At 43.5% G+C, this 13,302-nt stretch overlaps 1 protein-coding gene across 2 annotated transcripts in view; it reads left to right on the top strand.

The window, feature by feature from the left end:
• The window catches only part of Creb5 (cAMP responsive element binding protein 5), a 390,725-nt gene that overhangs the window by 360,295 nt on the left and 17,128 nt on the right, over positions 1 to 13,302 (top strand). For both annotated transcript variants that reach the window (XM_005076816.4, XM_005076815.4), the window contains one exon: positions 11,122 to 11,445. In XM_005076816.4, coding sequence (XP_005076873.1) covers positions 11,122 to 11,445 — 324 coding nt within the window. The remainder of the gene's footprint in view (positions 1 to 11,121; positions 11,446 to 13,302) is intronic.

The following is a 13,302-nucleotide window of genomic DNA, read 5'->3' on the forward strand; positions in this document are numbered from 1 at the left end:
AACAGTTTTCCTTTTTAGCAAAGTATATAGTATGTTGTACCCACCAAGATGGCTGAGTAATGATGGACTTCCTTCAGTTTATTAGCTTTGGAATGAAGTCAAGGATAGTTTTGAGTGGGGAAAAAAGAGAAAAATAAGTAGCAGACACTAAAATAGTACCACAAAAATATTAATAGACTCTTTTCTTTTGGAAAAGATTCCTGAGATCAACAAGATGGTTCAGTGGGTAAAGGTACCTGCCACCAAACCTGATGACTTGATTTTAATCCCTGGAACTCACATGTTGGAAGGAAAGAAATAGACTCCTGACAGCTGCTTTCTGTCCTCTACATGTATACTGTGACTATCACACGTGCACACACATGCATATGTGCGTGCACAACTACTGGTACAGGTAGTACTGGGAAACTGAAAAAAATGTATTCTCAGATAATCTCAGTGCCAGTCTAGACTAGGGGGCAAATTCAATGAGTATGAACATGGAGGAAATAGTCTCACCCACCCAGAGTACAATAGCTGCCCAACAGGAGAAGTACTCTTTACATATGTTGACTGCAGACCTGAGTGGGCTCCTTCAGTATGATGCCATTTTGAAATTAGCTGGGGGCTGGGCTGGTTGGAATGCACTCAGAAGTGGGAAAACAGATCTTCGTTGCTAGAACTGCCATCACCGTTTCCCCTGGCTTGGTGGTTGACATGTTTTCTATCACTTTTTTCCCTGGCTTGGTGGTCAGCATGTTTGGTGAACCATTTTGTTAGCTTATGGTTAACTGTACATGGTTTGAAAAACCTTACAGAAGTGTGAAATTTTCTAATATAAGATTATTCCTATAAATATAAACCTACAGTCTTCCTTACTTGTCACATCAGAAACAGACGTCCTTGCCAGATATGGAGAAATGAAGGAATTCCTTAATAATAATTCTCTGGTGATTAATTTTTCTTGAAATTGGGATGGACAATTCTCTACAAAAAGGGGGGGTAGGTGAACTTATTTCTTAATGTAGACTATTTTGACTCAATCTTGCATTCATGTCTCCTTTTCAGTGCCCTGGCTCACCCTTGTAGACAGATACCAGACTCCCGAGCAGGTGTTTCCTTCCTCTGGAAGAAGCTCCCTCACTTCCACTCTTCTTTCCTTCTCCTGCCCTTCCCTATCTGGCCTTGTGCATCCTGGGTATCATGTTCTTTATCACCCACTATCTTCCCTCCAACCACGCACTGGTCCAGTCAAGCAGCCTGCACCCTAGAGAAAATCACCAAGTTTCAGACCCCTCTTATTAGCCTCCAAAAGATGGCTTAATACTTCTTCATGAGAATTTTCTGCATCTCCAAATGTGGGGATCGATCTGTGCCACCTGCTTCATGGACTGGGAACCTTCAAGGAACCTTGGATGTCTTCAGGAAACTAGGGGCTATCCCAAACTACTACATAACCCCAGTTCCCAGTGAACAGTTGCTTAAGAGCAAGGTGGAGTCAGAAGAAAAATGACCTGGGCTAGAGAAGACTACAGATTGAAAAAAGGCTATCTCCAGGTTAAGAGACAACTCTTTAGAGGGGCTGTTTTCAACTCATAAGTGAACCAGAAAGCTTTCTAGTTGGCATTTTTTGAATAGTCCTCGGGTGTGACAATGGTTTACAGGGATGGTTGCACACTCCTCACCCCATCACCTTCATTGCTGGTGTTTCAGGTGGTAAAGCAGTAGATACAGATCTCTGGCTCATTGCGACAACAGAAATGGGAAGAAGGAAACAGTTGAGCTAAAGCTAAAACCATTAGTAATGTGCAGACGTACTCTGACACTGTTGCCTAAAAAAATTAAAAAAACAGCAAAAACTGAGGCCTGAAGAAGGCCTAAAATACTCAGTATCTCATAATACTGTTACTAAGTAAATTTTAAAACATAAGTGAGATGCACAGGGGTGCTGTGTTCTTGGCCGCTCTTTTAAAGCTTTCTGAAGAACAGCTTCTTACTATATACATATGCAAGTATACTATATACATGTGAATCTCTGTCCTGCCCACACTTGAAATACTTTAAATTACATGCATCCAGGGTATGGAAAAGATCTCTCCCTCTCTCTCTCTCTCTCTCTCTCTCTCTCTCTCTCTCTCTCTCTCTCTCTCTCTCTCTCTCTCTCTCTCTCTCTCTCTCTTCTGTGTGTATGTGTGTATTATGTATATTGTATACACACTTGTGTCTGCCTTCTTCATGAATCCTCTGTTCTCCATGATATAGTTTCCAAGCCACATATGAAGATTGGGTGTGAAGGTTCCCTTGGACAACGCTGGCCTACCTGCTGAGTTTCTCAGTCTTCTGCAGGCTCTCCCTGCCAAGGAAGACTAGGAGGTCCACAAGGGCAACATGTGTAGAGCCAGGGGGCTAATACCAATTGTGCTTTTCCTCTTCTCAAATGATTGCTGAATCAAGAATCAAAGCCTAGACCAATAGGGTTGGCCTGGAGTTCAAGTTCATCTTTAACATAAAGACAGAGCCATCAAAAGTTAGTTTTGCAACTGGTCATTGGACCACTAACACCCAAGGAGTAAATTACATGGTACTTTAGTGTCAACCATACTCTATCATCCTCCACTTTCCTCCCATATCCATGTAGGTGACTGACACAAGGTGAACTGGACACACAGAGCATGTAAAATAGCCTCAGGTGTGGACACCATCACCTACCTCAGAAATAAGGGAAACACTTGGAGATTTCTTGTTATAAGCAATTCCAGGGCCCTTGACCATAATGACTCCAGCAGGGACTTTGGTGTCACATATCTGGATGAAGCCAAGGGATGATGCTTCAGTGTCTTATCATGCACAGAGCTAGCCAATGATGTTTCCACAAAAAGTCCTTCTCCAGTTCCTACGGAGTTTTGTGACAAACTCCAGATATAGAAGTTTTGGTGTCATAGTGATTGAGGTGCCCTTTGGGGAGAAAGCTTGGGGGACTGCCTATTGGATGCAGCTGTCCTCACAAAAGCATGGAAAATGACCCACTGGAGAACTGGGTGATTTGGTGGCAATTGACTGTTTTACCCAAGTAACCCCTTGCCAAGTCCGGCACCACTAGCATCAGACATGACAATGGTATTATTGTCACCTACTCAGGCAAAGGAGTGCATTTAAATGGTGCAATTTATGGATGTTCTCTGACCATCTTACTAGGGATTGTGGGAATTTGAGCAGGAGGAGGAAACCCTTTCCTTCATTATTCATTGCATCTCCTTTGCCAAATCATTAGATCACAACCCAGGAAAGGCCCTGTGATGTACATATTAAATGAAATCCTTTGGGAACTTAACTCTAAGTTTCCTGACTTCTGTGCAGCTAAAATCCTGAACTCAGTGCTGTGTTAGTGTGGAGTTTCCATGGTGAATTACAAATGTAAAGTTCTATGTTTTTCTAATGTACGTTACTGCCTGTGATCCTGAGTAAGACCTCATCTGAAATAAAGCAACAAGGGATTGAATTTTTCCAATACCAGTTTCTTCTATAAAGCTCTGAAATATGCCCTGCCCTAAAAATCATCTAGGTTTGCAGAGATTGGGGTTTTAGGGCTAAGTGGTATGTGCAACAAGACAAAGGATCTTTCTACGGAGAAAACTACAAACCAGTGCTCTGAAGATATGGCATGGGAAGGTACTGCGCAGGGAGATTGGCAGGCAGCTTGCGGGAAACCCACTTTGTGCTCAGACCTTTAAAATTCCCAGGGAAACTGGCAGATGCTACATTCTAGGGGGCAAATTACTACTGAGGTCATCTTTTAATGTTCATGTTCAGTGGCTTAAAAGGAACAGCAAGCTATAGAACTATCCAGTCTCATCCGGTGTCCAAGCTTGGACTTCAACAAGAAAGGAGAACCCAAGAAGAGGTATTTTAAAGTATACTAATACACACACACAATTGTAGGCTCACCACTGTCTTCACCTAGTTATTGAACATGACTAGATGGATCAACTTATCTATTTAAAAACAATGAACACTTGAAACAGGCAAATATGAATAATAGATACCCATCCCAATCCTGCAGGGGGGGGGAAACAAAAACCTCATGATACCCAAATAAATATTGGAATACTCCCCCACAGAAAAACCCACTACAGGTGATATCTGATGCTGACATTTGAGGAGGACAGACAGGAAGGAGACATGGACTCACACATGGTATGACCAGTGAAGGGAAGACTCAGCCTCTTGCTGTCTTACGTGAAGAGCTCTCTAGTCCAGAACTCCTGACTTAACTGGAAAGCTACCTCAGCTGATTTGATGACTGCATTGCCCAAGAATGCTTTACAAAGTCCCCACATTCTGCTACACATGTGCCTGTGCCATGCTCCATATTCCTTAGACTGTTTTGGACAGTGGGTTTTTAATTTGTTTTGCTAACTAAGCATAGGTGTTGCTTCCATCCTGTTGAATTTCCCCTTGGTAGGCAATCTTGTAGTACTGGCAGTCAGCATATCTAACTTTCTATTGGATTTGTGCCACAAAGTTGGGATTACATCTTCTGCAGTTTCTTTTGGTTTTAAGCCAGCCAACAGATGACTGTGTTGCAAGAAAAGAAGTGGTCCAACTTCTTGCCAAAGAGACAAAGTCCTAGAGAAACCTGCCTTTGACTGTTGGCATTCTAGAGGCAAGCATTGTTTTATTCTCTTGTAGACGGTGCTGTGCTTCCAATGGCATCCCAGAGGTTGTCAAATGGAGTCTAGAGTGCCTGTCTGCACTCTGGCAAAAGGAAAGGCTTCCCATTTAGCTCTTACTTGAACTTTTTCTTTTTGTAGTGCTGAGGTTGTGTCTTAGATTTCTATTGCTGCAATAAAAACACCATGACCAAAAGCAACCCAAAGAGGCAAGGGTTTATTTTACCTTACATCATGTAGCCCATCATCCAGGAAAGCTGGGACAGGAGCTCAAGGCAGGAACCTGAAGGCAGGGACAGAAGCAGATGCCATGGAGGAGTGCCGTGTTCTGACTTGCCCTGATGGTGTGTTCATCCTGTTTTCTTACAGCACTTAGGACCACCTGCCCAGGGCTAACTATCCACAGGAAGCTGGGTCCTTCCACATCAGTGGTCAGTCAATAAAATGCTTGCCCATAGGCTAATCTGATGGGTGTATCTTCTCAATTGAATTTCCCTCTTCCCAAATGGGTCTAGCTTGTGTTAGGATGACATACAAGTAGCTAGCACAGGTTGGAACCCTGGGTAAACAAGAGCTCTGCTACTAAGCCACAAGCCCAGCCTTTTGCATTGTTATTGTTTTAATGTTTTTCAAGTTGAGACAAAAATCTTATAAAATTAACCACTTTATAGCATGCATCTCACTGGCTCTTACTACATTCGGCACACCCTTAGCTACTGCCTCTGCACTCCAGCGTGTTTTCGTCTTTCACAAGGAAACCCTGTGGCCCTTGCTCGGTCCCTGGCCACTTCTAGTCTGTTCTAGATGCCATATAAATGTGATCTTCTGTGTCTGGATTTTAAAAATATGCTGTAATGTTTGTGACATTCCATGGTATGGTTTACTTCATTGTCTCTTACGATTTTTACTGAGTTTTTAAAATTTTAAAGTAAAACCAAAGTATTCTAATACTGAGGAAAATGGGTTTTGATGAAAAACAAATAGATATATGAGTTCAAGAATCAAGCTCACACAGTAATTCTCAGTAGACACTCTGAAGCCCACATGTGGTCTTGGACGTTAAAGCCTGCCGTACATATGATGCTCACAGCTCATGCTCCTTTCTCATGACACTCTATCTCTTATTATTCTTGAGTTAGAATGCGCTTAGAATCTAAATTAGTTCTTTGTAGGTATTATAATCAGTGAGTAAATAACTGACTTCATTTCTGTTTATCTTCATGAACTAATTAATGATGTTAATTTCAGAAGTCCTTGCAAGTAAAGGATGTCGGGAGTCTTTGGTACTCAGCGCTCACATCTATCAAAGCCTTTGGTCTCACACCACTGAGCACCATCAGAAGCTGGTACTAACCCCTTCTTTGGCACAACTGTGTGGAGGATGCTAAAGAAAGAAGAAACGTGTTGAGGAGGCCCACAGTGGCAATACTGTATTAAATGTGAAATTGAGATACAGATTTTTACCACATTTGTATATAGCTAGCTTTTTACTTGTGGTGAACCCAGGAACTACATTTTGATGTGATCACATATCAGAAGGGAATTTATAATTACAAGCCTTCTAGAAAGAATGTTCCCACCTTCCCCCACTTCCCACCCAATTGAATTTCAAGTAAAATTTAATGATCTGGCTTGGCTTTCCGAGGCTATGAACATCGGCAATCTACCTCACTGAAGAGGCTTTTACAGTTACACAAATGCTTCTAATTGGCATGAACGAGTTGCTAATGGGAGAAAGACTGCCTGGGGTGTGCGTGGGTGTATATGCGCCGCGCTGGGTGCTTGTGTTTTGTGTGTGGGTGTGCGTATACTCACACAAGCACCCATTCCCACATTCTTGTGAGACAGACGATGTGAGAGCATCTGGGGTTCATGAAATGTACCAGGATACAAACCTGGGCTAACTGCAAGAGGACCTGGCACCCTGGCACCCAGCAGCGGCCACACTGAAGTGGAGAGGAGTGGACAGCTAATTTCCTCCCGGGACTCATTGCCAGGGCAACAGGCCCACACTCCCACTGGAAACAGCGAGCAAGCAGCTGGCGAAACATGGCTGGAACGAAGATGACCTTTAATTGACTGAAAGCAGCTGTGTGTCAGGGGCCTCGATAGAAAGCCAGCCGAATCTCCCTCTTCTCTCTTGTAGTCCCTGCTCAGTCCTAGTCTCTTTTTCTTTTCTTTTTAGAGCTGAGAAAATCTGTTTATTTGTTCATTAGTGTCTATCTCACGCTCTTGCCTGTTCCTGGCATTTGACAGCGTATTATTTAAAACAAGACACCTCGCAGCTTCACAAAGAAAGCTCATTCTGCAAAATACAGCTTGGCCTCATTAGTTGATCATTTATCATACCTCAGACAGTGGGTGCATTTATCTATATCGGGGGTCTTTTAATGGTTCCCAGTGCATGTGCTCCCTTTGGCACCAGAACACAGGGGAGTAGTGGTTCCATGACTGTAAGAACTGCCCCAAACTGGTCTGAAGTGGCGCTGGTGGTGTGGGAGAGGACATGTGCAGGGCAGCTGCGGAACTGGCTGCCTTCAACTGTGATGAGGGCTGGAAGATAAACTCAGCCCAGGCCCAGGGTTTCCCAAGGGGAGCCAACGTCTTCATTGTCATACCGTAGTGTATTTTTTCTTTCCACCGGTTTTTCAAAGCTCCGGTTTGATGTATCTTCCATTTACTGCAGACAGCAAATAACAAAGTGCCCAGTGCAGTGCTGGCATGGAGTCAAAACCTAATAAATATTTGCTGGGTGAATAAATAGTTAAATGGAATGTTATTAGCGTTGCTGGTGTTATTGCCTTGGCTTGGAACATACAAGAACAGACTTGAGGCAATCAAGTAATTTCCCTTCACCAGTACAAGCTAATTATTTGAGAGATGAAGATCTGGTACACAGTATGTATTTGTCAGGCTCCATTTGCCCCTAATTAAAGGTGGGAAAGTCAGTTATAGCACTGAAGAGACAACACGATGGCCCATTCCAGCACAGCTTTTGGTTTTTCCATGCTTTGATTTCAAAGAGACATGAAGATGAATTTATTGTGCACCTTCTCGGCCATTTGCTTCCTTTTTCTCTGCCATTTTCTAGAGGGAAGGCTGGGTAAAGGGGAGGAGTGGGTCCTTTGATATCACGTCTTGGGGGTCTACTACCTCTGTGACTTCTGCTAACAAATGTATCATCCTTCCCAAAAAAACTGTATGTGGTATTCCAAGACAAAAATGCTATGTCTCCGCTGTAAGCCTTGGAGTAACCATTCATTTATTCATATATTAATTTCATATATAATTATGGATTAGTCTCTGTACTGAAGCTGGTAAGTTAACACTTAATGAAATCCAAAAATTCTCATGATCCGGGTGATTAATGGATATTAATGGAATAATCAATCACCTTATAGAGCAAAAGATGCATTTTTTTTCTAAAAGGTATACGGCTATAATGGGAACATACATCATTGGGGATTGACTCAGCAGAAAGTAAGGAAGATTTTTTTTACTAGGGAGCAGCCTGGAGCAGAGCATTAAGTCTTCAGAATGTCTGAAGAAACGGAAAAGTCAGCTTAGACAAGGGCATTAAAGAGGCCTTGATGTTTCTCTTGGGCCTACAGGTCAACTGGTATGACTGCCTGGGGAGAGCAGGGTCTGGCCAAGGCTTACCATATCTGTTTTGGTATGAGTGGATGTAAGAGTGAATCCCTCACAAACACAAAGAGAGAGAGAAGATGTCCAACCCTGGATGCCCCTGTGCTGCAGTAGACTTCTTCGAAATTCTCGCAGCCACCTCCCTTCCTCCTACATACGGAGTGCCTTCTGTCTCCAGCTGCCTGCTGAGTATCAGACATACATATCTGCTTTTGCAGCCTGCACCTTGACCTCTATCTTGCCAGCTCTGCTGGCTCTTCCTTTTGTTTCTGTCTTTCCTTTTGGGGATGGGGAAGTGCCACAACACAATTAATTTCTGCTTCCAGGAGAGGGTGAATGGCATGGCTTCCCACACTCACTTTCCCACTCAGAGGAAAGCATCTGCCCCTTACCAGCAGCCATGCCCAAGCACAGGCTTTGCCCTTCATGTTATCCCTGCAGTATCATTGTACTGATGCCTAGGGACCCAATATTTAGAAACATAGTGAGAACAGGCCAGCGCTCAATTAATGCTTGATCATCTGCATTAGCTACTTTTGTGATATAAAGGGGTTGAAGTGATAAAAAGCAATGTATAACAAACTCTTTAAAGTGGCTGTCTGAGGGCACATGGCAGTGGCAGAGGAATGGGACTAGGGCATAGGGAGAGATGTTAGGCAGATGGCTTTTACTTTTTCACATAGTACTCCTGTACCAGTTGAATTTTTTAACAATGAAACTACATGCAAATATATGTATGCATACATGTCTACACACAGCCCAGACTGGCCTTGAGCTTGGATGTTTCAATGCTAGGATTCCAAGCATCCTACATGTTTTTATAATGAAACTTAAGGCCCATTGGTACTATGCAGTAAGTCAACTTAAAACAACTTCAACATAATCTCATTCATACTTTTTTCTCTCGAGACTTTCCGGTTCAGGAAAAAAAAGCACTATGTGAAGCAGTTCATTCCATTCCAGACACTCATTATGACTTTTGACGTTACAATTATCCCACCTGTCCCTCCCTTTCTCCCTATGCAAACGTAGGCTTCTGGAACACTGCTGCTCACCCACGGTACAAACAGCACACTGGATCTAAGTGGCACTCTCAAGCATTGCTTAAATTTCTTATAATGAGCATTTTGTTTGTTTATTTTCAGAAAAACAATGACATCATCTTGCATCACAGACCTGAGGAGTATCAGTTCATGTTTCTCTTTAGTAGTAAACACAGTGCCCAAAACCTAAGCTTTTCCAGGATTGAGGAAGCTCACTTTCCTCTTGACTGTCCTTAGCAAGTTGATGCTGCCCCAGCAATAGCTACTGGTCATCCTGAGAGGTCTAATGGACTCAGCGGTTGTTGGATCAAGATACAGAAAACATTTGTAGTGATGATCTGTATCAACCCGGTATTCCACCCTGTCCTCCTCTGGAGGCACTTTATGTTTAAGTAAAGATTCAGTTAGCTGAATTGGTTGAGAAAGTTTGGTGTGCTGATTAGAGTGCTGTGGCATCTGTTTTCATCTGAAGGCTGTTCTCTATCTGTGATGTTCAGTGTTACCATCTGATGAGAACACAAATCTGGAGAGAACTGGAGCCCACTAGTCTTCCTGGAGCTAATGTGAGTGTGCTTGCCAATTAGACACTCACGTCCTCCCGGCATACATTTCCAAGGAGTAACTACATTACAGTATCTTAGCACACCAGGGACCCGCAGAATAGGATAACTTCCCACAAAGGAAGCAAGGTTAAGGGAGCTGGGTTAATATTGATAGCCCACTCATCCCAGCCCATAAGCCAAATCTCAAATTAGACCATAACTTTGTACATACTGTAAGCTAAGAACGGCTTTGACATTTTAAGCAAGTAAGTGCAGAAAGAAAGAAAAAGAATGAGAGGAAGGAAGGAAAGTAAATAATACTTCATTTTGTGTATATTATGTGAAATTTCAAATTCCTGTATGTAAATAAAGTTGCAAGGCAGAACAGCAGGCATTGTCATTTATACATCCTCTACAGCTGTTTGAGAGTTAGGCTTGCTGAACTGAGAGTGAAGTTCACAGTGCGGGGGGGGGGGGGAGGGAAGCTATCTGATAACCTGGGCTTGCCTCTGCTCTAGGTTCAGGTGGAAACTATTGGTGTGCTTGGCTGCTGTGTAATGAAGGGAGTTTCTTGGTGGACATGGACCTTGGTGGCCATCACAGAAGGTGATGTGCAGTGCCGTGGACCATTCTATTTTCCTCCCTTCATGCTTAAAGTTAGATGAAAGTTGTCATGTGAGAAAACTACGGTTATCAGGAGGGGTCACGAGAAATATCATGGTTAATAAATGCAAAGGAATTTCACATTGTCTTATGGGTTGCTAAGGCTGAATTGAAATCTCAAGATAACGTTAGTAATTTTCCTGCATGCTGACATTTGATGTGATCTCTTCCTTGCATCTGAGAAATCTTTTGCAAGACACAATGTGTTGTACTTGTGGTTCCTGCACACTGTGGGGATGGGAACCGTTAATATATTACATGGCTTCATTTGGTTTGTACCTACATTTTGCTACAATAGGGCATGGTGAGAGATGGCACAGTAGGAAATACCTTTTGGTAAACATTGCTAGGATATCCTGTGTATTTGATTTAACAGTTAACAGAACAGACAGTGACCCTCTACCTATAGTAATACGTTTTTCAGAAAGTGAGATTCTACAAAGCTACACACTTACATAAGCTACCGTAACTATAGCACCAAAAATATTATAGAACTGAATGTATGAGTTGTTTTGCTTCAAAGTCTTCACTGTGTGCAAGAGTGACCTCAGTTTCCCCCCCCCATTTTTATTGTTTCAGAGGTTGAAGGCTGCACTGACTCACCACCCTGCTGCCATGTCAAATGGGAACATGAACACCATCGGGCACATGATGGAGATGATGGGCTCCCGGCAAGACCAGACGCCGCACCATCACATGCACCCCCACCCGCATCAGCACCAGACACTGCCGTCCCACCACCCCTATCCGCACCAGCACCAACACCCCGCACACCATCCCCACCCACAGCCTCACCACCAGCAGAACCACCCGCATCACCACTCCCATTCCCACCTTCATGCACACCCGGCACACCACCAGACCTCGCCACACCCACCCCTGCACTCCGGCAACCAAGCACAGGTACACTTTCACCAGCATTTCTCCTTGGCATGTTAACAGCACGAGCACTAACTCTGCAATCATCTGCTGCTACTGTGTTCAATAAGCCTAGGTTCTCCATCTGATGCTCTGGGGAGCTCTGTCCATTTCCTAGGAAGTGTTCATGAATAATAAGACACGATTGGGTCATAATTTCTATAAACAAGGTAATAAATTTCATCAATCTCTAGGGAACTGATGAAAACTAGAAGTTCTCCAAACCCTGTATTTTTGGAAGTGTATCACAAAGTTTGTCCTAAAAGATAGATAATGGAGAATTAAGAGAAACTTAAGCAGAGCTGGAGAGATTGCTGAGTGGTTAAGAGCACTGGCTGCTCTTCTAGAGGTCCTAAGTTCAATTCCCAGCAACCATCTGTAATGGGATCTGATGCCCTCTTCCTGCATGTAGGCATACACTCAGGCAGAGCAGTCAGAGATAGAGAAAGGGGGGGGGGAGAGGAAACAGACAGAGACAGACAGAGAGACAGACAGACAGAGAGACAGACAGAGACAGAGAGACAGACAGAGACAGAGACTTAAGATGTAAGTAAAGGGACCTTTAAGTAACAGTTAAAAAACTGAAGAGTACCTCTCCCTGACAATGAAGACGCTCATCAAGGGATGCTAGGACACAGGTGCTGTAGAGATGGTGAGAAGTGACTCATCACTGAATGTGAAACATCTTGGCAGAAGCAGAGAGACAGCCAAGCTCTGCAGATGATCAGACGAAGAGAAAGAAAGGTCATATCCCAGGGGTGGAGTCACCAGGGCTGACCAGCAAGAGAACAAGCATGCAGACTGCACTTAAAGAGAGTTGGGGGACCAGGCAGACATTATGTCACCCAGGCTGAGAAGACAAGCAAGTCCCTGTACAGGATTGGGTTTTCCTAAGTAGCTGAAGGATGTGTCCAAGAGTGCGGTGAGCCCTAGTCGCTTTGGGACCTCAAGCAAGATGACCTTCCCCAGTCTCCTCCACCCATTCCACACAGCCCAGTCCTGACCAGCTGGGTCAGAATAGCATTGAAAGCTAGGGTCTGCCAAGGAGTGCTTATTCACTCTCTCCTCTGCTGTCTGCCTCTGGAGGCAAGGTCCAGATCAGGCAAGCTCTCGAGCTCCCTGCCCTAAGAAACCCAAGCCAGGAAAGGTAAGGGGTGAAGTGTGGGTGTCAGTCACAGGCAACTTCCTAACCTATCGGGTAGATAAACTTACCTTTTCAAAGACCCTTAGTGGTGCTCTGCACAGCTGGAAGAGTTGAGCTGTACAGCGCAAAACCAGCTCTTTTCTTGACTGACTTTGGCGACTTCGAACAGAGATATAGATTATCCTTCATCCCCATAAACCTCAGCTTTCTCAATCACCATCGGTGATAGTGCCAGATTAAATTTATAGGGTATCATGAGTTTGAAGCCACAGAGGCTCTGAAAAAGTTTTCCAGACATGTTAGCCAGGATGGAGTTTAAAACCCAAATAATTCAAAAGTTTAGAAAGTAGTTCAGTGACAATATGTTCCCCAGAGCATATTTTATTCACATTTTAGCTATGGGACATGCATCAAAAAGGAAGGGGAAAGCCGTCCCAGACAAAGGTCGTCTATTCTCTCTGTGTTTGTTACTGAAGGACATCAAGGTTTGGGTGCCTTTCTGGGCAAGTTATTTCAGAGACAAGTTTAACAGTTTTTTAAATATGAAAGCTGTTCATTAGCTAAGTGCCAATTAGCCAATTGCCCTGTTTCAAGTCAGTAAGTGCCCAATTGTATCTGCAATTAGCTAATTGCTATTGTAATTAGCTGCACCCAGAGTTTCTTTTCTAAATCTTAGTCTAAAAAGAAAGACTCTGTAT

Source organism: Mesocricetus auratus, unplaced genomic scaffold (genome assembly GCF_017639785.1).
Source record: "Mesocricetus auratus isolate SY011 unplaced genomic scaffold, BCM_Maur_2.0 Super-Scaffold_100676, whole genome shotgun sequence".
NCBI classification, from domain to species: Eukaryota; Metazoa; Chordata; class Mammalia; order Rodentia; family Cricetidae; genus Mesocricetus; species Mesocricetus auratus.